Source organism: Protopterus annectens, chromosome 3.part0 (assembly GCF_019279795.1).
Source record: "Protopterus annectens isolate FY-2018-M chromosome 3.part0, PAN1.0, whole genome shotgun sequence".
Taxonomy (NCBI): Eukaryota; Metazoa; Chordata; order Ceratodontiformes; family Protopteridae; genus Protopterus; species Protopterus annectens.
This window is the reverse complement of record NC_056731.1, coordinates 833,556,352-833,582,797: the sequence shown is the minus strand read 5'-3', so window position 1 is coordinate 833,582,797 and position 26,446 is coordinate 833,556,352. Positions and strand designations below refer to the sequence as shown.

General features: G+C 44.6%; 1 protein-coding gene across 1 annotated transcript in view; it reads right to left on the bottom strand.

Moving 5' to 3' along the window:
• The window catches only part of ECI2 (enoyl-CoA delta isomerase 2), a 390,640-nt gene that overhangs the window by 23,864 nt on the left and 340,330 nt on the right, over positions 1-26,446 (bottom strand). The window contains exon 11 of the mRNA XM_044065169.1: positions 7,970-8,113. Within this exon, the coding sequence (XP_043921104.1) occupies positions 7,970-8,113 (144 nt within the window). The remainder of the gene's footprint in view (positions 1-7,969; positions 8,114-26,446) is intronic.

The window sequence follows — 26,446 nt, the reverse complement described above, 5'->3', positions numbered from 1 at the left end:
AGGCAGAGGCTCCCAACTGGAACAAGGTTGATAAATATTCTAATACCTTGTCAACCGAAGGTGAAAAGGGCTCAAGTCCTCTTTCCTGAGACCAAAACACAAATCTGTTCCATTTACTAACGTAACGTTTCCTGATGGATGGTTTATGAGAAGCTAAAAGTATCTTTTGTACTGTGGAAGCTGGATTATTCTGCCTGGCAATTACTGGAAGTGGAAGAACCAAGCCATCAGCTTGAGACTTTGTAGGCTGGGATGGACCAGTCCCTGCAGGTGAGACAACAGATCTGGAGCTGGCTCCAGAGTCCACAGGGGGGGTGAATTGAGACCAGAGAAAGGAAAACCAGACTTGACAGGGCAAGTAAGGTGCAATGAAGATCACTTTGTTTTTCAACCATTGGGCTTTCTTCAAAAAATGGGGAATTAGGGGGATTGGTGGGAAGGCGTAAAGTAGTCACAGGAGCCAATTGTATAGGACAACATCTCTAGGGGTTTCCCCCTGTGGGGGGGTTTACTGCAAAGTAGCTGCTGCATTTCTGGCTTATGGAAGAGCCAAAGAGATCACAGCAAGGCTGACCCCATCAACAAAAGATCTTAGTTGCTACACTGGGACAGAGATCACTCATGAGGCAGGAGAATGCATCTGCTCAGTTTGTCCGCAATCACGCTAGAATTCCCCAGCATGTGCATCGCTATCAGAAAGCGGTTAGAGGTGATCGCCCACTGCCAAATTTCAGGGATTCCAGACATAAAGGGTAGGATCTGGTTCCTCCCTGTTTGTTGATGTACCATACCACTGATATGTTGTCTGACTGAATAGCTACTGTCCCTGAAGGGAGGGCAGATTGAAATGCTTGCAACAATAACAGCACTGCCCTCAGTTCTAGGACGTTGATATGCAAACTGGCCTCTTCAGGGGACCAAGTGCCTTGGACTGTCTTTCCCTGAAAATGCCCCCCCCCACCCCATCAGGGAAGCATCCATGGTCACTACGGCCTTGGGCTGAGAGGGTGATAAGGGAAGGCCCCATAATTCTTCTTCTGGTTTCATCCACCAGTGTAAATCCTGCTTGCAATGGTTGGTTATGCAGACTGGATCTGACACTGTCTGTGTTATAACACAGACAACTGTGATGCCAGGAGCCATTGAAGCACCTTCATGTGGTATCTCGCAAAAGGAACTAGGGTGATTGTTGCTGCCATGGACCCAAGATGTTGTAAGACCAGACGAGCCAGAACTTTGTCTTGAGAAAGTATCACTTGAAGTTGTGACCTCAACCTCATCAGTCTATGAAGAAGGAGAGCAGCCATGCAGGATTTTGTGTTTAATGTTGCTCCAATGAATTCTATGTATTGTGTGGGGGATAGTTTTGACTTTTCCCTGTTTATTGAGATGCCTAAGAACTCTGCAATGCTTAGAACGGAGTCCAAGGCAAAAAGCAATAGATGCCTGCAGGGGGTGGTGAGGAGCCAGTCTAAATATGGAAACATACAGAATCATCTCTGTAGCCTTAAGTGAGCTGCTACCACTGCCATGCATTTGAACACCCGGGGGCCTGTGGTCAGACCAAAGGGCAGTGGTCGAAATTGGTAAAGACTGGCTCCCAGCTGGAAGCAGAGATATCTTCTGGAGTGCTTGCCTATATTTATGTGGTAATATGCTAACTGAAGACCTACAGAGCACATCCAATCGCCTTTCTCCAGAAAAGAAAGGACAGGCTGAACTGAGACCATCCGGCATTTTGTTTGTCGAACAAGCTTGTTCAGAACACCGAGGTCTAGAATTGGCCTCCAGACCTCTGTCTTTTTTGGCACTAAAAAGAATCTTGAGTAAAATCCGGATCCTATTTGGTCTGTTGGGACTGTTTCGATGACTGTTTTTTGAAGCACAGTTTGAACTTCTAGTGCTGCTGTATCCCTCTGACTGGGTGGAACATCGGGGAGTCGCCTATGGGGTCTGGGATAAAGAGTGAAAGGGATACGATAACTTCTGGTAATTACTGTCGGCACCCAGGAATCCAATGTTATTGTGTGCCAGGCTAAATGGTGAAGAGCGAATCTTCCCCCAACTGCCTCCAGAGGTAAGCTATTAGGCCACTGCTCAGAAGCGCCTTTAGGGTTGTCCAGAGAAAGAATCTCTGGAACCCTGGTTACGTGGGGCCCTCTCTGCCACAGGAGGGGTGTCTTCCCAATGAGTCCCCCCCCCCCTGCCTCGGGGAGAATATTCATCACGTGTGTCCCGAAAAGGCCCTTCGGACTTTCTGAACCACATCTTTCCACTCCTCTGATTCCTGGAGGAATGTCATTGAGGAGTGGAAAAAATGCACGCCCACAGCAGAAAAGGGTCTTTCCATCCTTCTCACACCTGGCTAATGTGTGTCTGACTTTTGGTACAAACAACGAGGTAGCATCTACTGGAGCATTGACAAAGGAAGACTTGAAAGGGCTGCAAAGTCACAAAAGTGCATGCAGGCATGACGCCTAATGGCATCACCTGTACTCGCTGCCCTGGCTGTCCCTTCGGCTGTGTGCACAATAAGCCGCATGGATGAGTCAGATATCGATTCAAGGGTCGCAAGCTGGGAGGCAACCTTATCTCGTACATCATCAGAAACTGCTCCTGCCAAGGTCTCTGAAAGCTCTGTTATCAGGTCCCTTTGAAGTCAAGTGAAATGTGTGAAAAAATGTAACGACCGTATGGCAAAGGTCATTGAAGCACAGACCTGCTTCCCACATCTGTCCATCGTCCGAGACTCTCTGTTTGGAGGATGAACAGCAGGACTCTCCTTGGCAAGTTTCTTTTTTTTGTGGCAGCCGCCACCACCATAGCATCTACCGCTAGACCTTTGGACCAGTGGGGGTGATCTTCGGGTGCAGACAGAATTTTGCCTGGTCTCCAGGGGATTGGCTCTACAGTGTCAGGAGGCTTCCACTCACGCTGCATGATGAGCTTGACCAATTCATCGGGAGGTGGGGTCACCCAAGAAGCAGAAAGTTGGGCATGAAAAACCTGCAATAAAAGAGATTCCTGGGAGGAAGGGTTTATGGGCTTCTAATCACCCCTCTGTTTTAAGATATCCAGGATGTCTCCAAAGAAGACATCTTCAGGGGGTGACTGCGGGGATCCTTCTCCATCGTAATCTGTATGTTCAGTGATAGATTCTTCTGGAGAATCTAGGTGCTTACTCTTGCACGATCTCTTATGGGGTGGCTCCTCGGGAGGAGGGGTCTGAGAAGGACTCTGAAGAGAGGGTACCCTGCAGCAGGGTGTCATGCTGCTCTCGTGCCTGCTACCCTGATGTAGCAGATTGTGACAGCTGCGAGCCAGAGGATACATTGATGTGGCACTGTGATGGGGATGGTGCCAACTGCGAGCCTGCTGGGGTGAGAGATTTCTCCATAATCTGGAAGGCAGGCCCACCCGAAGAGGGATGGGAGCCCAGAACAGAGAATGACAACTTCAGAACCAGGGACACAGTCCACTCTGACAAGCCCACCTCCAGAAAAGGAGCTGTGAGAGGACTCGGAACTATCAAAGCACCATGAACCATGGACAACACCATGGGAAAAAAAATCGGAGCCGAACAAGGGATCCTGGAGCCAGCAGCCAAGTCAAGGTCCTGCGGGTGAGTCGGATCTGACAGAGCTGCCAACCACAGAGTCGGTTCCGGAACCAAGGTGAGGTCTACCATCGGGACCGAAGTAGTTGACACTGGGAGCATCAAAGTTGATGGCTCTAAGAGGTTGAAGAAGGAAGATGAGTGGGAGTCCTTGGAGAATAAACCTCAGATCCACATGGGAGAGAGGTCTTAGATGGTGCAGGAAGACCTCTGGTCATGAAGAGCTCATACACTAATTTGACTACATCAAGCTCTGAAAGGCTCCTGGTGGAATGGATGGACATCACGGAGGGTGATTCTGGGTGTTCAATAAAGGGACTCAATTGCTGGCCAAGGAAGGGGTCCAGTAGATGGAGAGTACCTAGTCCTGGGTAAGGATTCGACCTTCGGCACCGTGGTCGGCTGACCAATGATTTGTTTTGCTGGGGGGGGTGACCGGTTTGACTGGGGAAACTATTGTTGGTGCCGAGATGGTCATAGGTACCGATGAAGGGGTCGGTACCGCGGTGACTTTCACAGGTTCAGTAGCTGCCGGCACCATGGGAGAATTTACAGGTTTCGGTGGTGAAACGGTAGCAGGTGTCAATTTTTTAATCTTAGACCTTGGTTCCGAGGTATAAGTTGAGGCCTGGGCCTTACAAGATTTAGATTCTTGAGGTTTGGGAGATGCCGGAACAGAGTGGCTCCTCTTTTTTTTTGGGAGACTTTGACATCTCCGCCTCAGACAAAGCCTCACTAAAAGGACATTTCAATAGCCCTTTGAGGATCAATTTGTTGCTCCTCTCTGCAAGGATTCGAGCACTGAAACCCTTGCAGAGTTCACACGCAGTTGAATCTCTAAATGTGGCACCTCCCCCAAACAATAAACGCAAGAAAGATGCCCATCCGAATTGGGCATCTTTCTGCCACATTATTCACACTGCTTGAAACCAGTAGTTCACTTATGCTTCTCTGCCATCTTCTAAACCTTAAATGAGAAGGCAAGCACACAGACAACTTACACAGACAACTTACACACACACACACACACACACACACACACACACACACACACACACACACACACATGGAGTAAGAGAAAAACAGGGTAAAGAAAATGATAGTTTGGTAGAACAATGGTAGTTAAAGAAAATAACCACAAAGGGTAAAGGGGAGAAAGGGGAATACCAATGATGGTACTGACAGAATTAGCAGAGGTAAGAGGGAAGGGCCTATACCAATGATGGTAAGATAAAGTATTTACCGACAAGGTAGAAAGGGAAGAAACAGCACTCACACTCAACAAGACAGGGCAGTAACTAGAAAAAATCAAATAAGTAACAGGTTTAGAGCTAAGAGACAAAAAAATTATAAATATATGTGAAAAAGGTTACAACTGACGCACCTGAAATTCTACGCAGCAAACGAGATCTGAGGGGAAGGGAAGAGAGGCACTATGGGTAGCGTTAGCTTGGGAGTTTCTGGCTGGCGCAAGCTTGATATAACGGCCAAGTTGTTTCCGAGGACGGAACCAAGACCCAACATTCAAGAATGAATGAAGACTGACAACATCAGATATATATTTTCATGTTGTATGACAATGATTTTTTTATCCACAGTATGACACTCTCTTAACCATACATACGCATACATCAGTATGTAAATATGTTTTAATACATCAAAATCAGCACCCAGAAAGATGAGGATTTTGTGTATTTTTCAGATTACTTTGACTTTATCAGTCTGAAAAACATAATGCTCTATCCAGCCTTTCTGGAGAACAGCAAAAGGTTCATGTTTCCTCTGGAACTTGTACTCTACTTTTCTAGGTCTGTTTTTTTTGGGCTCTGTTTCTTGCACTGTGGATACATGATACCTATGCATGGGACTGCTGTGCATTTCCTAGTAGTACAGTTCTGAAAGACAAATAAGCAGATAAAGCTACCTTATTAAATTACCAGTTGTCTCTACAAGCATTTGATTCAATAGGGCTTCAAGACCAATTTATTCTTGTGGGTAACCCTACTGGAAAATTAACTTGACAGATTATGAAAACAAGTTAAGTGACAGCACCAGAACATGATACAATAGCATTTATCATCTTGCTAGCTGCTGATGACATGATGTTTTACCATCCCTGCTTTATATTCTATTTTGGGGTTAGAGGCATGGAAGGCTCAGATTTGCCAAAGTTACATATCACACTAGATGCAAAATGAGTTCTTCAAGTGAACTGCCTATGGGGACATCTGTAGACACACTAGGACACGAGGCAAATGTAGTTAAAAAAAAATAACTGGAATATGACTATAGTGTATAACATGTTGGGGTAGTACTTTTAAGGTACCAAACTGGAACAGTGGTCACAATTTTTAAACTGGGGAGAGAAGGGTGGATTCCAATGACAGATGGCTCACATTCTTCAGCTGCCCTGGGAAAGCATATACCTGGGTACTGAAAAGAATACATCATTCAACAATCCAGACTCTGCTTCAGAAGGAGCAATGTTGACTTCTTCCTGGTCATGGAAAAGTGGAAGTATTTAATGGAATTGAGATGGCAATTGTTTATGAATGCCTCCCGATATCCAGGCATAAATGAGACTATTAGTATTGCCAGTGTTTTAAAACTTGATCAAATTTCAGGATAGTTTTAAGAGGTAAAAGTTAAGACAAATATTTATGTATAACTATGTAGTGATGTAGTTTAGTTTAATATTGTGTGTTTAATTTGATTTGAAATGGTTTTAAATGTAATTTTAGTAGCTGTTTTTTAATGAGAACAATTCTTGTGAGTATTGCGTTAAATTTCAATGATTGTACAAATTGATTAATTGAAAGGGGTATTTAATTTGGTTGGGTGACTGTGATGTTTCTTTGTTCTGAGGAAGTCTCTGTAGTGGAGAGGAAAGCGCTTAACATTTTGTTAATAAATTTTGATGTCCTTTGGATTGTTCACATCCTTCTGCTTTTATTCTGTGGCTGTCTGCACCAGAAGGAGCAATGTTGACTTCTTCTTGGTCATGGAAAAGTGGAAGTATTTGTCCTTGCAGAGATACTGAAGGAGTCAGGGGAGTTTGCTAGTAATATCAATGTTGTTTTGTGGACTTGGAAAAGGTACACAGCCACGTGTCTCAGGATCTTGCAGAAAGTGTTACAACAGTACAGAGGTCCCAAGGCCACGGCTTTGTGTCACTCAGTCTCTGGATTTCAAAAATAAAAGTTATGTTCAGAGTCTCTGGATCAAGTCAAATATGTTCAAGGTGCGTACAGGACTCAATGAAAGGAGAAGGGTCTTTTTTCCCCTCCTGTTTCTGGTTCGAATACCAGAATAATCAATTTACTACAATGCTCTGCAGAGTATCCACTTTGAAGATGTGAAGACTGCATCTTTGTTTTCTGCAGAGGATACTATCCTCTTACCTGCAAATGTCTGCTCTCAGCTGAGTGTGGAGCACATGGGATGAAAATCAATGTCTTGAAATTGTGGCTGAACTTCAATGTGGTGAGGAAGTGACAGCTAGCTTACAAAACAAAGCTCTCAATGTACAGGCCAGGCTAAACCCCATCTTTATTTATGGTCACAAATTTGGGTAGTGACCAAATTCATTAGATTACATATACATGTAGTAGAAATGAGGTTATTTTGAAAGGTGCAGGGCTCATTATCCATGACCGTGTTGAAGCTGGGCAATCTTGAAGATAGATTTTAGCCACTGCTCCTCATTGTTCACAGGATTCAGATGAAGTAGTCTGGCACCTTGTCAGGATGTCCCCCCACATGTCTCCCATGACAGGTGTACCAAGCACAGCCCACTAGGAAGTGTTTCTGGGACAAACCCATGACACACTAAGAACTGTACATCAGCTTGCTTTGAAAACACTTACAATGAGATGGAGACTATTTCTAGGAACTGTGGCATAACCTGGGTAGTTGTTACCACCATGATTCTCAACTGAAGAAGGGTTTTCGAAAATAATAATGAAAACCAGCCAGTCAATAGCAGCTGCAGTAAAAAAAAAAACAACTCTTCAACCTACTCTGCTTTCTGAAAATATCACACATTGTTTATTACACAACACACCACAGAACAGAAATACATTACTCCTAACAGAAGAAACATCTAATGGACAATAATTCTCTCTTATCAGGTCTGCCATGCACTGTACAGTGAACATGGGTTGCCAGTACCACGTTTCTTAATGTATACTTTTTTGACATTTCTCAAGGTAACCAGACATACTATATTCACCATGATGCTAATTATACTCTCCAACATGATGCTATCTTGCAAGAGTAAAAACCCACATTCAAAATATTACTTTCATAATGGCAGACAGCAATGAAATTTCAAAAAGAAGATTTTATACTTACATTTTTTGGTAACTTTGCAAAACTTCTTAGCCTCACCCAAACTTCCTTCTGAAATGAGCTGTCTGGGAAAACCTCTGTAACAAGTCCTAAATTGCATGCTTCAGCTGCAGTTAATTTTCTGTTGAAAAGTAGCACCTCATTGGCCTAAAGGTAGAAAAATCACAATATGCGATGGCTTAAAACATAGTGATTCAAAGTAGTTAAATACACTGTCCTTAATTAAGGACCTCCACATGTTTCACAGTAGCAACAGGCTAAAACAGTCATAAAAACAAAACTAAACTTGAACAAGCAGATTCAGGATCAACAAATGTTCAACAAACCAGTGTTGTCATAAATTACATCATAAAGTGCACAATTCAGGCCCATGCCTTTTCACTTATAACACAGCTTGCAAAAATTTGCGTGGTTATGACAGACTAAAATGTTTTTGACAAGTTTCTTTCAAATCAGTACTCTTGCCTTTTTTTCTCCATTTTTATCTGGTTAAGAAAGTAAGTACTGTACCACTAAGTATCCCATAAGTCATGCCAGATACAGCATCTTGTCAACGGGCAGTGCCTCAAAGCCACAGTCTCCTTCAAGTCATTAGCAGGAAGTCCCCTATCCACCCTCCATACAGGCCTAAGAGACTGTCAGATGTTTGAGAGAATAAAATGATCACCTCCAAGTGTCTTCCAATGTAGTCAGAGGGAAATTAAATGCTCTGGAAGAGGCTGAACTGAAAATAGCTAACCATACAGAGAAAAGAATAAAACAGAGGTAAAAGACAAGGAAAGAATCTCACGCTAGAGGGAATTTGGGAGGGAAAGTATGCCTACTTTCTAAGGCACAGTGCAGAAGACATGCACACAGGTCAAAAAAATCAAATAATGAGAAGTAAAAGCAATACAGATGGAAGAAAACTATGAATGCCTTGTGACAGAATCTGAACTTAAGACTTCATTAGTTTTAATATTGCTATTATGTAACTGTACTCACGTTTCCTTTAATTAAAGAGAAGAAAAGTTGTACTACTACTAAAGTGCGTCAGTACTGAAGATCCACCTAACAGAAGCTTATCAAGTGTAACCCAAAATCAACCTTCCCAAAAGAAAAGTTGCTAAAGTAGCAAAGATATCAAATGGTCACACCCACAATGATGATGTGTAATGTGGGTGGAGCGACATCTCAAAGCGGATTGCAACAACCATGTAGCAGCTGCGCAGCATACATCTCAACTGTTATTGATTCTGGCTTAAAATTTTGCCCTGTTCCTCCTAATCCCATCATAAAACTTAAGATTTGGGGAGAAAAGGTGGAAGATTGCACTTAAATAATGACAAAATTTGATATATTTCACTTCAAAAAATTCATATTAATTCATATATCTTTATTTTGTCAATTTCTAAAGTTAATAGTACTAACATTTTTTAAAAAGTGCAAGCGTTCCTGATTATTTCTGCATTTGTCTACAATTCTGGAGATAAGAGAGCTGTGCAGACATGACATTAGCAAAGCAGGCAAGATTACCAGGTCTGAATTAATTCACAGATAGATAACTTTAAAATATTTCTTCAGAATACTAATACGGAGACAGACTGCAACTTTAGGAAGGTAGGCTTCTGCAGTCTCCTTTTGGTCCATGACCTGTGAGAACTGTGATCTGTTTTTTTATGTGCTTTTTAAAGCTCTTTGACCACTTTTTGAAATTTGTTTTCATGTGCATGTAAATATGGATATTGTACTATACTGTACAACAATATGAAGGTCATATTTGCTGCTTGGATCACTAGATTTAAATGGATCAGGACACAGTTGTCAACAGGATAAAAAGGATACAATTATAAAGCATAATGTAGCGTGAAGAGTATTACTTTCCTGAAGGCTCTGTAGTAAATAAGTTTTAATGAGATTACCCATAAATTCCTAATTACCTACCATATGCATTACCATACCTCTCTACCTCTCAGTGCAAGAAATCTGGACAACGCCAGAAATAATTGGGGAACAAAGGCCTAAAAATAGGGACAGATTTTAAATAAGTTGCTAGAACAACAGGTTTTTTAGTTATTATGGATATGAAGTCTGAACCTCAAGTGACTGACTTCAACCCTCAGTAATTTGCCAGACAACCACAAATTTTATGAGGAACAAACCAAAAACATGAGGCAAAAATCTGAACAGTTGAGAGATATGTGCATCACTGCTTTCACAATTAACTAAGGTGCCCTTGAAGAAAGAATAGTGTAAAATCTTACCATAACCATAGATGTCCTTCTCTTCCATGTTGCACTATTCACTATGGTGTGGGATTTTCCGCCTCAGCCGATCTGATGTCGGCTCCTATACAAAAGCTTTTGCCTGGCTGCTGTAGGTGCATGGGACGTCACATGTAAGGCCATAAACCAGGGTCTTTAAATGTGACGTTGGCACGCACAGAACTTGAAGCCCAGAGGAGTGGCCTGTCAGGAGAACAAGATGTCAACCAAAGAAACAAATGCCACTGTAAGGCTGGACAGATAAGCCTTAGAGGTTGGAAGCAGTGGCCAGGGGCCGGACCCCGAGAAGAATAGGGGGTATGGAGGTGGGAAGGAATACTGCAACATGGAAGAGAAGGACATCTATGGTTATTCCCTGGAAGGTGAGTTAGCTGAAATACTAAGAAGCTCAGTAAATTTTAAGATAGTGACTGTGGCTCCAGTGTGTGTGAGTTTTTTTACCGTCGTTTTTGCTTCTGCTTCTGCAGTTTATTTCATCTATGGTTATGGTAAGATTTTACGCAACTATTCTATGTCCCTTCTATTCCAATGTTGCAGTATTCACTTTGGTGTGGGAGAGTACCACAGCTTAGGAGGAGAAATGGGAGGAGGTGGAGGTAGAGGATTCCAGGAATCTTTGCAGGATTGCTCTGGCAAAGCCTGCCCTGGCCCTGGAGACTTGGTCTAGTTTGTAGTGTCTGGTGAAGGTGTGGACTATAGACCAGGTAGCTGCTTCCAGGATGGAAGCTGTGTCCAGGCCTTTAAGAAAGGCCTTGGAGGTAGCTATGCCCTGGTGGAGTGAGCTCTTACCCCTTGAGTTAAGACCTTGCCATGGTGTAAATAACAAAAACAAATAGATTTCCTAATCCAGCAGGAAATGGTCCGTTTGCGGACTGCCTTGCCCAGAACCCTGGGGTGAAAGGAGATAAAGAGTTGGTCACACTTTCTGAAGGCCTTAGTCTTGTCTAAATGGAATTTCAACTGTCTGTGTATGTCCAGGGAATGAAGGATTCTCTCTGCACTGTTGGTTGGAGTTGGAAGAAGGTAGGTAAGTAGATGGACTGGTTTAGGGATAGCTCATTTACCACCTTGGGCATAAATTTAGGATTTGTGCATAAGGCAACTCTGTCATTTTGGAAGGTGGTTTAACGGGGGGGCAGGCCATGAGGCCTGTAGTTCTGACACTCTTCTAGTGGAAGAAATGGCCACTAAAAGAATGGTTTTCCAAGTACACATTTGTAAGGAGGCCAAACTAGCTGACTCAAAAGGAGGTAAGGTGAGTTTTTCTAGCACGAAGTTGTGGTCCCAGGGAGGAGGGATGGGTTTTCTTGGTGGTCTAATAGGATCCCTCTCAGGAAAAGTTTAAGATCCAGTCTTGAAAGCAGGAGTGGCTGTAGGGGTAGGAAGGCTGAAAGATGGACTTTCACAGAGGAGTAAGTTAGTCCAGCCTTAATGAGATCATAAACATAGCTAAGGACTAGGGAGGGGTCTGCCTGCACAGGATCCCTGTCCTTACGAAGACACCATTTTGCAAATCTTTCTCATTTAGATGGGTATGTCTTTCTAGTAGTTGGTTTCCTGGCCTCCCTTAGGATTGAGAGCACATTCTCAGAGTAGAGCTGCTGTATGGGATCAGAAGTCGATCACCCAAAGTGTTAGGTTGAGCATTTGCAGCTGAGGGTAAATGAGAGATCCCTTTTGCTGAGACAGTAGGTCCACTTTGTGGGCTAACCTATGGCAATTGCCCTTGGCTAAAGAGTGAAGAAGGGGGAACCAGTGTTGCCTTTGCCAGTAGGGAGTCAACAACAAGATTTTCGGTTGATCCTTATTGATTTTCAGGACCTTTTGTATTTGTGGGAAGGGGGGAACGCATAAAGGAACATCATCTTCCAAAGAAAGCTGAAGACATTACTCTCCATGCTGATGGAGTGTGATCCCTAGTGCAGAATTTGCTTAGTTGTCTGTTCTGGGGGGGGCAAACAGATCCACTTGAGGGGTGCCCCACCGGTGCACTATGTCTAGAAAGGTTTCCCCTGTTTAACATCCATTCGTGAAGGTGAGAGGATGTTCTGCTGAGCAAGTCTGCTTGTTTGTTTTCCTGAGAGGGGATGTAAGAGGCCTGCAGGAAGAGGTCGTGTTTGGTGGCTAGCTCCCAAATCTGTAGGGTTATCCCATCCTGCATAAGAGGTAGTCTTTTGTCCCTCCCTGTTTGTTCAGGTACCACATGATTGTGGTGTCTGCAAGAATGTGAAGAAGGCCTGGCTGAAGAATGAGAAGGAAGGGCTGAAGGGGCAGCAAGACTGCCTGATGTTGTAGTGTTGTTTTTGAAGGGCAGGTGTCCAAGATTCTTGTACCCTATAACCCTTTAGAGTTGCCCCCCCCCCACCCTAGATCTGATGCGTCTGGTGTGCATGGATTGGGTAGGGGAAGGAAGTTGCAGGGGAATGCCTTGGTTTTGGAGGATTTGTTGAATCCACCACCTCAATTCTGACTTTAGGCAGGACAGAAGGGGGATTTGTTTGTCTAGGGAGTGTTGGTGCTTGTCTAGGGAGTGTTGGTGCTGAGACCATACATTCTTTAAGTACCACTGAAATGTTCTCATGTGCAACCTGGCTAGAGGGAGCATGAGGATTGTGGCTGCTATAAGTCCCAGTACTTGAAGAAACTGTTTTGTGGAAAGGTGGGTTACCCACAGGTCATCTTGGAAGTGACTTGAGAGAGACTGCACTTTGACCTGTGGGAGGAAGGATCTCATCAAATCTGATCTGATCCTGCATTCCAGGAAAACTTTGTTCTGCTGTGAGTGCAGAGAAGACTTGGAAGGTTTAGGGTGAACCCCAAGTTGTGCAGGATGGTCATGGTGAATTTCAGGTGACTTAGGAGCATTGTTTTTGATTCCGCTAAGAGGAGAATGTCGTCCAGATAAGGGTATATTTGGATGCCCTTGGTTTGGGAAAATGCAACGGCAGGAGCCAGGCATTTTGTGAACACTCTTGGAGCAGTAGATAAGCCAAAGGGCAAAGCTGTAAATTGAAAATATGAGGAAATGCCAGTAAATCTCAGGAATGTGCTGTGGGAGGGCAGAATAGGAATGTGGAGATAAGCTTCCTTTAAGTCCAGAGTGACCATAAAGGCTTAGGGTGGTATCAGGGGCAGGAGGTTTGCAGAGGGAGCATCCTCAAGGATGGAACATTTAGGAACGGATTTAAGTAGGATAGGTCTAGTATGGTTCTCCAAGGACCATCCCTTTTTGGAACTAGGGATAGACACGAATAAAATCCTTTTCCTTCCTGGCCCACAGGGACTAGTTCTATAGTTTCTAGGGAGAGGAGCTCCTGCAGAATATGTGGGAATAGGTGGAGCTGTTTTTTTGGTGGGAAGGGAATGTTTTTTGACCTTGTTTTTTTCTTCCAATATAGGAAATATCCTCTTTAAATATTGGAGAAGGCTCATTGGTCTGAGGTGATGGTTTTCCAAAGGGGGGGGGGGCAGTGGGGTAGGTGGACAGAAAAGGGGAGGTGGGAAAGGGTAGTCATGCCAAGAAGAGGCCTCCTCTGTTGGGAAAGGGCTGTTTGAAGGGTGGATGGTTGTTGGCTGGTCTGGAGTAAGGCTGTCTCCTAGATCCTCTTCTTGGTCTGGAGGAGGAGGGCTGAGAATTGGAAGGCATCCTCCTGCCAAAGGAAGTTTTAGCCGAATAGTTCCTGTAGTACTTAGGGAAGAGGGACACCAGCAAATATTTGATGTCTTGCAGCTCTTTGTTTTTCTCTTGCAAGTTTTTGAAGAGCGCAGCTGAAATTTTGCCAAAAAGTAGATTGTGGTCCAGTGGAGCATCCATAATTTTAGATTTGAAATCCTCTGGAAGGGGTTGCAGGCGTAGCCAGGAATATCTGTGTAGAGCAGATGCAGAAGCTGCAGACCTGGCTGAGGCTTCTGCTGCATCATAACTACACCTGATGGAATGTCTGGCCACTTGAGTGGCTAGGGACAGTTTTGATGCAATGTCAGACATAGTAGGACAGTCAGGTGTAGAGGTTAGCAGGGTAGAGGACTGAGACACTAGGTCCAGAGAGTATTTTAACATGTGTTTGGTAATTAATGGTTCTGAAAGCCAAGGTGGAGGATGTTCCACACTTTTTTGAACAGTCTATCCATGGTTTTACTGTCCTTATCTGTTTGTAGGAGACTGGCAGAAAGTACCTGTCTAGATAGTCAGGAGCCACAGCAATGACAGCTGGATCTGCTAGTGGAGGCTTCAACCAGGAAATTTTGGTCATAATGCACCTTATAAAACCTGTCTTTTGGGGGGTTGGGGGCTGTGAGTCAGGGTTCTTGCAGATAGAAATAAATGCATCCAGGAAGGCTGGGAGCATAGGAGGTATAGCTGAAGGAGAGGGAGACTCAAGTTGCAGAAGTTCAAAATATCTATTTTGGGTGTCAGACATCAGGATAGTGTCCAACTAGTACTCCTTCATTTTAGGTATAGTTTCCCCAAAAGTTAAATCTTCAGGTGGGGAGTCCCCTTCAATGGAGTTTTCATCTGGGGAATAGTAGTCAACAGGGGAAGCAATTTGGGACACATAAGAGATGGATTCCTCTGAGGAGGAATCATATTGATACTGCTGTTCTTCTCCTTCTTGAGTAGTTGAATGCTGGGGAGAAGAGGCAGAGGCTGGGTGAGGACTTGAGTACAGAAATGGTAGAAGGAATAGGGCCTGTAGACCCAAGTGCCATGAAGGCCTGCATAAGAGAATTAGTAAAAGACTGCCAATCTGGATGTGCTTCAGGAGGAGGAATGATATGTTTTGTCTTCTGTCTTTTCTTGGAAGGGGTAGGCTTCGGGGACGGCCTAGGGATTGAAGCCTGGCCTGTAATAAGAGAGGACACGGTCGGCCATCCAACAACAGGTTCTCCCTCAATGTCAGTTGGGTCCGACGGCTGAATAATCTCAGTGGACGTGCATTCCGTGGCTGCAGAAACAGCTTCCTCAGTGGGAACCACAGAAGCTAACGGAGAAAGCGGCCATTCCATGGCCCCTATATCAGAAGCCAGCGGGTCGTCCAAAAGCAGACTGTCAGTAGGAACAGGCCTGGAAATTTTGTCCTTCTTCCTGGGCGGTTCGGGTTGGTCGACTGACTCTTGGACCATCCTAAGGGCTAGGCATTTCAGATGCTGGTTCTTGAGATATAAATTTAATGCGGCCAAATGACTGCAAGCATCTTGGGCATGGAGGACTTACAAATGGAACACAATGTATGGTCGTGTTCCCTACCTAGACAAAATATGCACTTATTGTGGGAATCATTGTGCAGTATCTGCCGGCCACAACTACATTTGCCTTTTTTAGTTGACATGGGCCAAGATCTACAGCAAACCAAGCACAAGCAATGATAAAGAAAATAAAAAAAACCAAAAGGGTACTTATCTTTCTGAAGTAATTGTAAGCAGGAGCTGAATGATCGAAGTGATGACATCTGTGGCAGAAAAATTCTGGGGTCTGAGTGCCGACGTCACATTTAAGAACCCTGGTTTATGGCCCTATGTGTGACATCCCACACAACTACAGCAGCCAGGCAAAAGCTTTTGTATAGGAGCAGACATCAGACAGCCTGAGGCAGAAAATTCCACACCAAAGTGAGTACTGCAACATTAGAATAGGACATTGAACAGTTTCTTGAAGTTTAATATCTCCAAGTCTTTTTGGATTCTAATACCATGATGGGAATAGACCCCATTTCTAGGTAAAAGTTTGTGAAATTAGTATTGTTTCTGTCTTTGATGTTAGCCAGAAGTGTTCTTTGCAGCACCCACAATATGTCCAGAATTGACTCCTTCTGCAATTCATACAGAGTTACATGTATCAGTAGCATATTTAAATACAACTGTAAATTCTTTACGAGATCCATTGCAGCTACAACTATTGGAACTGTCTGGATATCCTGCTAACACATTTCCCTCATTTCTGGCTGCAAATCCTTATATTTTATGACTCTCTCTCTCTCTGTACGTAAGACATTATCAGTGGGTGTAGCTATTTCAATGATCAATTTTGTCTTCTTTTCATGGACTACTAGATCTGGTTTTCTCGCATCTATTTTTTGAACTGTTGGTAATGGATGACTCCATATAATAAAAACTTAACCATTCTTTATAATGCTTTGTGGTTCTTGTTTCTAACGTTTCTCATTAACTCCAGTATTATAATATTGTAATGTTTGCACAATCCCCAGTGCAACAGTCTTGCCACATTATTATGCCTTTTAATATACAGGCCCTCTACCATTACTGTATCACACCCAGCGACAAGATATGTGACTTTTTTGTTTTTATTAGTCTGTTTCTCTCACATGTTCAATGGATTTTGTAAACCAATGTGTTATGTAGTCCACTATCCTGGGATGCCAATGTTAACCTTTCACCTTTCGGTTTAAATTAATTTCTCTTTAACCAATCCTGCATCGGTTCCTGTTCGACATGAGGTTGTTCCAGAAGTTTTCTGTACCTGCAGCTATATTTATGACTTCACCACATTTCTCTCTCTCATCTGATCCTTCTCCTTATATGTTTTCTTTTGTTTTTTGGCTAGCTGATTTTCGTCTGCTTCTGGTTTGATTTCCATTCCCATTTGACACCAATATGCTTCTGCTAAACTAAGCAGGGTAGTCATCTTAGACTTGTTCTCCTCATAATTTAAATCTTTCACTATGATTGGATCTGGTGACGTCAGCAGATATGTATGCAGTCCTATGACTGCAGATCTGTACATGTAATCAATTTTGAGGAGACCCATACCACTTCAGAACAAGGAATACATAATCTTGCTATACACAGTGATTTTTGTATACTATTTCATAAGCATAAAACATTTTCCTCTCTGACTGATCCAATACCTTTTTGGGCCAGTCAATCACTACAAAACTATGTTAGAGAAAGTACAGTTGTGTACACTTACCATAAATGTAGATGTTCGAGTGTATTCACTGTTGCAGTCATCACCTGTGGATTATCCCTGCTGTGGTAGCCCTCGGTCGGCCCGAATACCAGAGTCAATGTTTTTATGCGCCAGCTGCTATTGCCTGTAGTCTGACATCAGGTCATTAGTGCTATAAAGCAAGGCAGCCAACGTCATATCAGTTTTTCTTGCCCTAACCCGTCGGAAGCACAAAGGAAAAGACAGAAATGGCCCTGGTGGCTAAAAGCCACCTTGGGAAGCTTGTGTCCCCCTAGTGGAAGATGTTAAATGGGGGATGGAGAGAGGGAAACCAAGACTGCAACAGTAAACGCACACTAACATCTGCATTTAGTGTACACAACTGTACTATATTCTTCGTGCTTCACTGTTGCAGTCATCACCTGTGGGAGGATTCCCAAAGCTGAGGAAAAGGGTGGAAGGATAAGTGGAGTCCTAGGAAAGGGTCAGGAGGCCCTGCAGAATTGCAGAGACAAACCCTGTCCTAGACTTAGAAAAGAGAGGTAGGTGGTAATGCTTTGTAAAGGTATGGACAGTGGTCCAAGTGGCTGCTTCCAAGATGTCCCTGGTAGGTACTCCTCTGAGGAAGGCAATGGAAGTGGAGGTTGTCCTAGTGGAGTGGGTATGGATAGACTTAGGGATGGGTTTCCCATGTAGTCTACAGCAAAAATGGATACAGTGTGAAATCCATTTGGAAATGGTTTGTTTGGAGATGGGCTTCCCCTCTGCCCCTGGGTCAAAGCTTACAAGAAGCTGGTCTGTATTTCTGAATGGCTTAGTACAGTCCAGGTAGTATTTGAGTTGTCTGTGCACATCTAGTGAGTGCAGAATTATTTCCCCCTTGTTTTGAGGGTTGAGAAAGAAGGTGGGAAGGTGTATGGCCTGAATAAGGGTCACATCAGATACCACCTTGGGCATAAGGAGGGATTAGTCCTCAGGGAGACTCTATCTGTATGGAAAATTATGAAGTGCTCGACAGCCATGAGAGCTTGAGGTTCCGAGACCCTTCTGGCTGAGGTGATAGCTAGTAGGAAGGCAGTCTTCCAAGAGAGGTATTTAAATTCTGTTGAAGCGGCAGGTTTGAAAGGAGGAAAGGTTAGTCTCTCTAACACAAAATAAAGGTCCCAAGGTTGCGTCAGAGGCCTGATATTAGAAGCCCCTCTGAGGAATTGCTTAATCAAAGGATGAGAGAAGAGGGGTGGGTCTGAATCATTATGGGCAGAGATAGCCGAGGCATGGATTTTAATAGAGGAGAAAGAGAGGCCACTACTGAGCAACTCTGCTAGGTAATCCAGGATGAGAGGGATGGAAAGTTGGGAGGTACTGCTCCCTTTTGATTGTTTCCAGGAGCAGAATCTTTTCCATTTTCCTGCATATGATTTTCTTGTGCTTGGCCTTCTGGCCTCTGTGATGATGTCCAGGACCTGTTTGCTTAACAGGGACTCCTTGTTAGTTTTTAGTGGATAAGCCATGCTGAAAGTTTGAGAGTCTGTAGGTCTGGGTGCAGTACCTTCACCCTCTCCTGGGTCAAGAGGTCTGACATTGGGAGAAGCAGCTTTGGGGGCCGTAAGGTCAGACTGCGTAATAAGGGGTACCATCGCTGTCTGGGCCAATCTGGAGCAATGAGGATGGCCTTTGGTCTCTCCGCTCTTATTTTGATCAGAACCTTGGGAATAAGGGGCAGAGGAGGGTATGCATACACAAACAGGGAGCTCCAGGGGAAGGTCAAGGCATCCACCTTCCATGTTAGGAGCTGATACTCCCTGGTACAGAAATTGTGCAGCTGGTGGTTGAGGTGCGAGGCAAAGAGGTCCATTCCGGGGTCCCCCACTCCTGGGTGATTTGCAGAAAGATTTCTCTGTGGAGCTGCCATTCGTGGGGGTCCAGTAAGTTTCTGCTTAGGTGGTCCGCCAGTGCGTTGTTGATCCCTGGTAAGTATAGGGCAATTAGGTGTAGCCCCATGGAGGTGGCTGTAAGCCACAGACTAATGGCTATCCTGCACAGGGGGTACGATTGGGTGCCCCCCTGCTTGTTGATGTACCACATTACTGTGGTGTCTTTTTTTATAAGGAGGACCCCTGGCCTGAAATGGAGTTGGAAGGAAGTCAGAGCCATTTGCACTGCCATCATTTCTTTTTGGTTGATGCGCAAGTGAAGTTGCTGGGCATTCCAAAGGCCTTGAGTACACCTGCCTGGTAGGTGAGCGCCCCAATGAATGTCTGAGGCGTTGGTGGTGATGGTCTGGCCAGAAGGGCGGAGGATGAAGGGAATACTCTTGTTCATGGCACAGGCCTCTGTCCATCAGAGAAATTCGGCCCTTATACAAGAGATCAGAGGGACAGTGGTCTCTAGGGATTGAGAGTGCCGACACCAAAGGTTCTTTAAGTACCACTGAAGTTTTCTCCTGTGAAGCCTCGTGAGAAGGAAGAGAAGGATGCAAGATTTCATGTGTCCCAGGGCTTGCAGGAACTTCCTCGTAGTGAGGTGACTTCTGGATATCAGCTGGATGAAGTAGGGAGGCAGGAAGCACTGCTTTTTTGGGGACAGGAAGGCCATTTGAGTTGCTGTGTCTAGTACAGCTCCCATGAAAATTTTTCTAGTGGGATTTTGCTTTGATTTTTTCTCATTGATGGTGAACCCTAGGGAAGTTAGGAGTGATGTGACAAAGAGAAGTTCCTGCGGCAACTTTTCTTTGCAGTCTGCCTGAATGAGGCAGTCATCCAGGTAAGGGTAATCTGTATATTTCTCTGTCTGCAGAATGCTATTGCTAGGACCAAGCATTTGGTGAATACGCTAGGAGCAGTAAGCAAAAGGGCAGTGCAGAGAACTGAAAGTGTTGATAGCCTGCTCTGAAGTGCAGGAATTTTCTGCACAATTCCCTGATGGGGATGTGGAGGTAGGCATCTTTTAGGTCTAGTGTCACAAGCCAGGCATTTTGCGTGAGCATAGGCAGGAGCTGCTGCAAAGTTAGCACTTTGCATCTGGGGACCACCAAGGAGATGTTCAGTTTGGATAGATCAAGGATGGGGTGCCAAGTGCCTTGTTTTCTGGGAACAAGGAAAAGTCTGGAGTAAAAACCTTTTCCTGTTTGATCTGGAGGGACAGGTTCTACTGCCCCCTGGGATATTAGAGTTTGGACCTGTTTCAGTGCCTCTGCCCACTGGTTTGGGGGGAGGTCTGGGTACTCTCTTGAAATAGGGAGTTTGTTGAAGGAGAATCTGTATCCCTGAGAAATGATTTTTAAGGCCCACTCGTCCTTGGTTATAGAGACAGTACAGTTGTGTACACTTACCATAAATGTAGGTGTTCAAGTGTATTCACTTGTTGCAGTCATTACATTTGGGTTATCTGCCTGAAGGTAGCCCTCAGCCGGCCTGATTATCAAAGTCTTGGGTCCTGCATCGGATGCTGTCTCTTCTTCCATGACGTCAAGTAGTCAGGGGTATAAAGCATGCAGCCAACGCCATTATGTCAGTTTTTCTTGCCCCAGATGTCAGGTGCCCCCATAATGGGAAGCAATTATATACAAGGTTACACCTCCAACAAAAAGCAAATACGCCAGAAAGCTTTTAAATACAGTAAACAATTAAAAGGTATAGCTAATAGAAGTCAGGGGGCTGGAGGGAGGGTAACCAGGACTGCAACAGTGAATACACTCGAACATCTACATTTATGGTAAATGTAAACAACTGTACTATGTTCTTCATGTTTCCCTGTTGCAGTCATTACATTTGGATAGATTCCCAAAGTTAAGGAAGGGAGGAGGCAGCTAGAGAGCATTAGGACAAGCTATTAAGCCCTGCAATACTGCAGTGGCAAAAACAGCTCTGGATTTAGTTAGAAAAAATAGGCAAGTGGTAATGCTTGGTGAAGGTATGTACAGAGCTCCAGGTAGCAGCTTCTAGGATGTCCCTGGTAGGGACACCTCTGAGAAAGACTGTTGAAGCAAATGCAGCCCTGGTGGAATGTGATCTTGTAGGTTTTCCATGGTGCTTATAGCAGAAATGAATTCAATGGCCTACCCACTTAGAAATGGTTTGCTTTGAAATGGCCTTCCCCTCTGCCCCTGCAGCAAAGGCAACTAGCAGCTGTTCAGTTTTCCCGAGAGGCTTACTCCTGTCCAAATAAAATCTAAGTTGTCTGTGCATGTCCAAAGAGTGCAGTATTCATTCTTTCTTCTGTGGATTAGAAAAGAAGGTTGGCAAATGAATGGACTGATTAAGGGCCACACTGGATACCACCTTGGGCATAAAGGAATGATTGGTCCTGAGGGACACCCTGTCTGCATGGAAGATGATGGGCTCCACTGCCATGAGGGCCTGTAATTCAGACACTCTTCTTGCTGAAGTGATGGCTAGAAGGAAGGCTGTTTTCCAAGAAAGGAATTTCAACTCTGCAGCTGGCTCAAAAGGAGGTAGAGTGAGCTTTTCCAATACAAAGTTAAGGTCCCAGGCCGGAGTACGGGGCTCTACTGGGTGGTCTTAAATTTTTGGCCCCTCTGATGAATTGCTTCAGCAGGGGGTGGCTCAGTATTATAATGTGCTGAAATGTCTGAGGCAAGAATTTTAATAGATGAGAAGGAAAGGCCCTTGTGGAGCATCTCTGTTAAGTACTGAAAAGTATGCGGTAAGCTGGGCACTGTTGTGCCCATCCCCTGAGTCTGGCTCCAGGAACAGTATCTTTTTCACTTTTTAGCATATGATTTTCTAGTACTAGGCCTCCTTGCCTACAGAATGACATCTAGCACTTGCTTACTGAGGGATGGTATTGCAGATCTCAGGTAATTAGCTAGGCTACAAGATTCAGGGTTTGAAGCTGGGGGTGCAGAATCTGGCCCTCCTGCTGGGACAGTAGGGAAGGGGTCACAGGCAGGTGCCATGGTTCCAGCAATGACAAACTGCACAGGAGGGGGTACCCAGTGTTGGTGTGGCCAGTCTGGTGTAATGAGTATTGTCCTTGGTTTGTCCTGTTTGATCTTTAGCAGAACTTTTGAGAGGAGAGGCAGAGGGGGAAAGGCATAAACTGAGAGGCTTTCCCAGGCGAAGGACAGGGCATCCACTTTCCAAGCTTGTCTGTGGGGAGTCCTTGTGCAGAATTTGTCCAATTGATAGTTCTGAGGGGAGGCAAACAGGTCTATCTCTGGGCTCCCCCATTTGTTTCTCAAACTGTTGAATATCTTTGGTTCCAGTTTCCACTCGTGTGGACCCATGAGATTTCTGCTTAGGTCTGCCAGTGAATTTAGCTTGCCTGTCAAGAATTGAGCTTGTAGGTGCACTTGGTAGCTCAATGCTGTGTTCCATAGAGCCATGGCTAGTCTGCAGACAGGGTACGAGTGGGCTCCCCCCTGCTTGTTTATGTAGCACATAAAAGTGGTGTTGTCTGTCTTTACCAGTAATTGTCCTGGAAGAATGTGGTCCTTGAAGGCTGTCAGAGAATTCTATACAGCTAACATTTCTTTTTGATTGATATGCAGGTGCATTTGACTCAGGTTCCATTTGCCTTGAATGTACTGCCCTGCCAAGTGAGCCCCCCCCCATGCATAGTGTGATGCATCTGCTGTTAGGGCTTGGGCAGCAGGGGATGAATGGCAGCCCCTTGTTGTGGTAGCAGGCTTCTGCCCACCAAAGGAACTCCGTCTTTATACAAGGAATGATAGGAATCATTGATTGCAGGTCCCGAGAATGTTGACACCATAGGCTTTTTAGATACCATTGTAGTCTCCTCATATGCAGTCTTGCATATGGAATTAGTAGAATGCAAGAGGCCATGAACCCCAGGGCTTGCAGTATTTTCCTTGCAGATAAGCTGGGTCTTTTTGGCCAGTAGTTTGAAGTAGGCTGTCAAATAAACTTGTTTCTCTGGTGTGAGGTAGGCCATTTGGGAAGTTGTGTTCAAGCTTGCTCCCAGGAATACAATTTGTTGGCAGGGTACTAAGTGAGACTTCTTTTTGTTTATGGTGTACCCCAGTGAGGTTAGCAGTTTCTTTACAAATGCCAGATGATTTAATAGTATTGTCCTGGCTTTCTGCCCAAATTAGACAATTGTCCAGGTATGGGTATATTTGAATATTTCTTTGCCTGCAGAATGCAATGACTAGAGCTAGGCCCTTTGTGAATACCCTGGGCGCAGTAGATAAGCCAAAGGGCAGTGCAGAGAACTGATAGTGCATGTAGCCTGCTCTGAAGCGTAGGTATTTTCTGCAAGACTCCCTTATTGGAATGTGCAGGTAAGCTTCTTTAAGTCCAATGTTGCCAACAAGGCATTTTTGCCTAGCATGGGAAGCAGATGAGGAAGAGTTAGCATTTTGAATTTTGGGATTACCAAAAAGGTGTTTAGAATAGAGAGGTCCAGGATAGGACACCAGGAGTTGTCTTTTCTGGGTACCAGAAAAGTCTTGAATAAAAACCTTGTCCCCATTCCTCTGCTGGGACAGGTTGAATAGCCCTGATACTTAGAAGAGAGAGAACCTGCTACTGACCCTCTGCCCACTGATTTACGGGTAGGTCTGGCTAACCATTTGGGGTTGGTAATATGTGGAAGTGGAATCTGCATCCTTGGGAAACTATATTTAAAACCCATTTGTCTTGAGTAATGAGTTCTCAGTTTTTTGCATGCAGGGTGATCTTTCCCCCTAAGGGAGCAGACAGTTCAGCAGGGCTTGGGAGGTTTATGGTTAAGTCATTGTGACAGTTTACCATAGGGGGGTGTCTTACTACTTCCAGCTTTGGAAGTGGGAGCCCCCCACTGCTTAGGCCTGTGAGTACCTTGAAACTGTAGCCTAGGTGGTCTGCTGTTCCTGGGTTTGGACTAAGAAGGCCTGGAAGAGACAGGAAATGACAAATTCTTAGAAGGCCAATGCCTACTAAATCTGGGAGGCTGTACTTGCAGGAAATCTTTAACAGTTTGCATAGATTTAGCTTTTTCCTCCATTTTTTAAGTACTTCTTCTGCTTTGTTGCCAAATAGGCGGTCTTGGTTTAAGGGAACATCCAGTAATTTAGCTTTAACATGATCTGGCAAATTTTGCTCCTTAAGCCAAGCATGCCTTCTAAGAACAGACCCAGGGACAGCAGCCCTGCAAGATGCTTCTAAAGAGTCAAAACCACATTGCAAAGTATGTTTACCAACTTGTTCAGCAGAATGCATTAAATCCTGTAATTCTTTATTTTCAGCACAGTCAGGAATCAACATCATTTTCTGTTTAAGTAGTCCAATAACATGCTGCTGATACTTTAATATATGAAACTGGCAGTTTAAGGCCCTAATGGCCAAAGTAGCAGAAGTGTATACCTTCTTACCCCATCTGTCCAGGGCCCTGGAATCTCTATCAGAGGGGGTAGGATTTTGGCAGTAGTAGCCTTAATGCCTTTGGGTCCCTGTGAAATGGTCTCTGGGTCGGCAATAGGATTATTAAAGAGGAACTTGTGAGAGTCAGGTACTCTGTAATACCTGTCAGGTTTCCTGGGAGCCAGAGGTAAAGTGTCTGGGGCCAGGCTAGATTCCAAGAAGGCATCATCTACAATGTCCAGTACAGGAGGGATGGCTAAAGGCCTGTGTTGAGGTAGGAGTAAGAATTCCCTAAGCCTCTTTTTGGAGTCAGAGTAATCCTGGCTTTCCCAGCAGAAATGAGCGTGCAAAGTTTCACCAAAAGAAAAATCTTCTGGAGGGGAAGCAGAGGGTATGGAGTCCTCTGCATCAGAATCCTAATAGGTAGATAAGGGCAAATCCTGGTAATCAGAAGAAACAAATTTCAGAATCCTGATCAGAAAAATCAGAAGGAAAATCAGTTCTAGGTCTCTTAGAGGGAGAAGGCTGGCTTCCCCTAATTAGAGTAATAAGGTCTTCAGCCATTCTTATCATATGTTTTTTAGGCATATGGGCCTGACCATGTGGTTTGGACGTCGGTTTTCTAGGTGTGGGTCGAGTTTTAGGCCTTGAAGAAGAAGATGGCGGTTTGAAATGCAAGTCAGTAGGCCTGAATACACCCTCAGAAGCCGGTGCCTGCATAGCGGCTCCTGACCCATCCAAGGTAGAAACATCCGCAGGTTCCATAGTTGAAGAAGCATCTTGCGGCATTACTGGACTTCGAATGAGTCTCAGTACAGGCCTGCGAATCTGAAGTAGTGGGTATCAGGGGCTGCGAAAGCGCCTCACTGAGTACCAGCGAACTGGTAACTAGATTAACAGAAGCGTCGTCGGCAACTTTGGACCTATGCGGTCTGTCTTTATGTTTACATTTTTTCGGAATGTCGGTAGTCAGATGGCTTACCAAAGCCATTTCTGGATAATTAAACAGAGTACCGAAATAGTCTGATGCAAGAACTGACGGCGAATATTTCGAGAATTGAATAAAGCACAAAACCGACAGCGAGGGACATCGTGGTCTGGGCTTAAGCAAGGAATGCAGTACGAATGAAAATCTTTATGAGGCATTTGCTTTCCACAAGTAATACAATTATTAACTTTTACTGACATTGGTTGAGAGCAAGAAAAAGGATCCCCAACTGGGTACTTAGGTTTTTTGAAGACTTCGGTTCTGAAACTCAAAAACAAAAATTTCAGGAGTCGGCCGACTGGCACTTGCGAACTGCTTCTACTTCAGGCACCGAGCGGCAAGAAAAACGGATATAATGGCGTCGACTGCATGCTTTATACCCCTACCTGACGTCATGGAAGAAGAGACAGCATCTGATGCAGGACCCAAGACTTTGATAATCAGGCCTGCTGAGGGCTACCTGCAGGTAGATAACCCAAATGTAATGACTGCAACAGTGAAACACGAAGAACATCCAACTGTCCTTGAAGAGGGTGAGCCTTCCTCCTAGTTTTTGATGAGTGAAAGGAGGGCAGAGGGGGGTGGGAGAGTCATCGTGAGTGCTTGCCATAGAACTCCCTGCCTTAGAGATGGAAGTGGTCCACTGTTAGCTTCTTTGCTGGCCCAAGGATAAGGGCCTGGATGGCCTGTCCCTGTGGGGATGACCTTGGCCTTGTCTGCTAGGGGCAGGGAAGGCCCAGTGTTTAGAGGGAATGTTCCTGCTGAATCTGGGAGGTTGAACTTGAAAGAAATCTTTTACTGTTTGCATAGATTTTGCTATGTCTTCCATCTTTTTAAGCACCTTTTCTGCTTTTTCCCCCAAACAGGTGTTCCTTATCTAGGGGTGCATCAACAAGTTTAGACTTGACATGATCAGGGAGAGGTTGTTCCTACAGCCATGCATGTCTTCTAATAACAGATCCTGTCACTGCTGCCCTGCTAGAGGCTTCTAGGGCA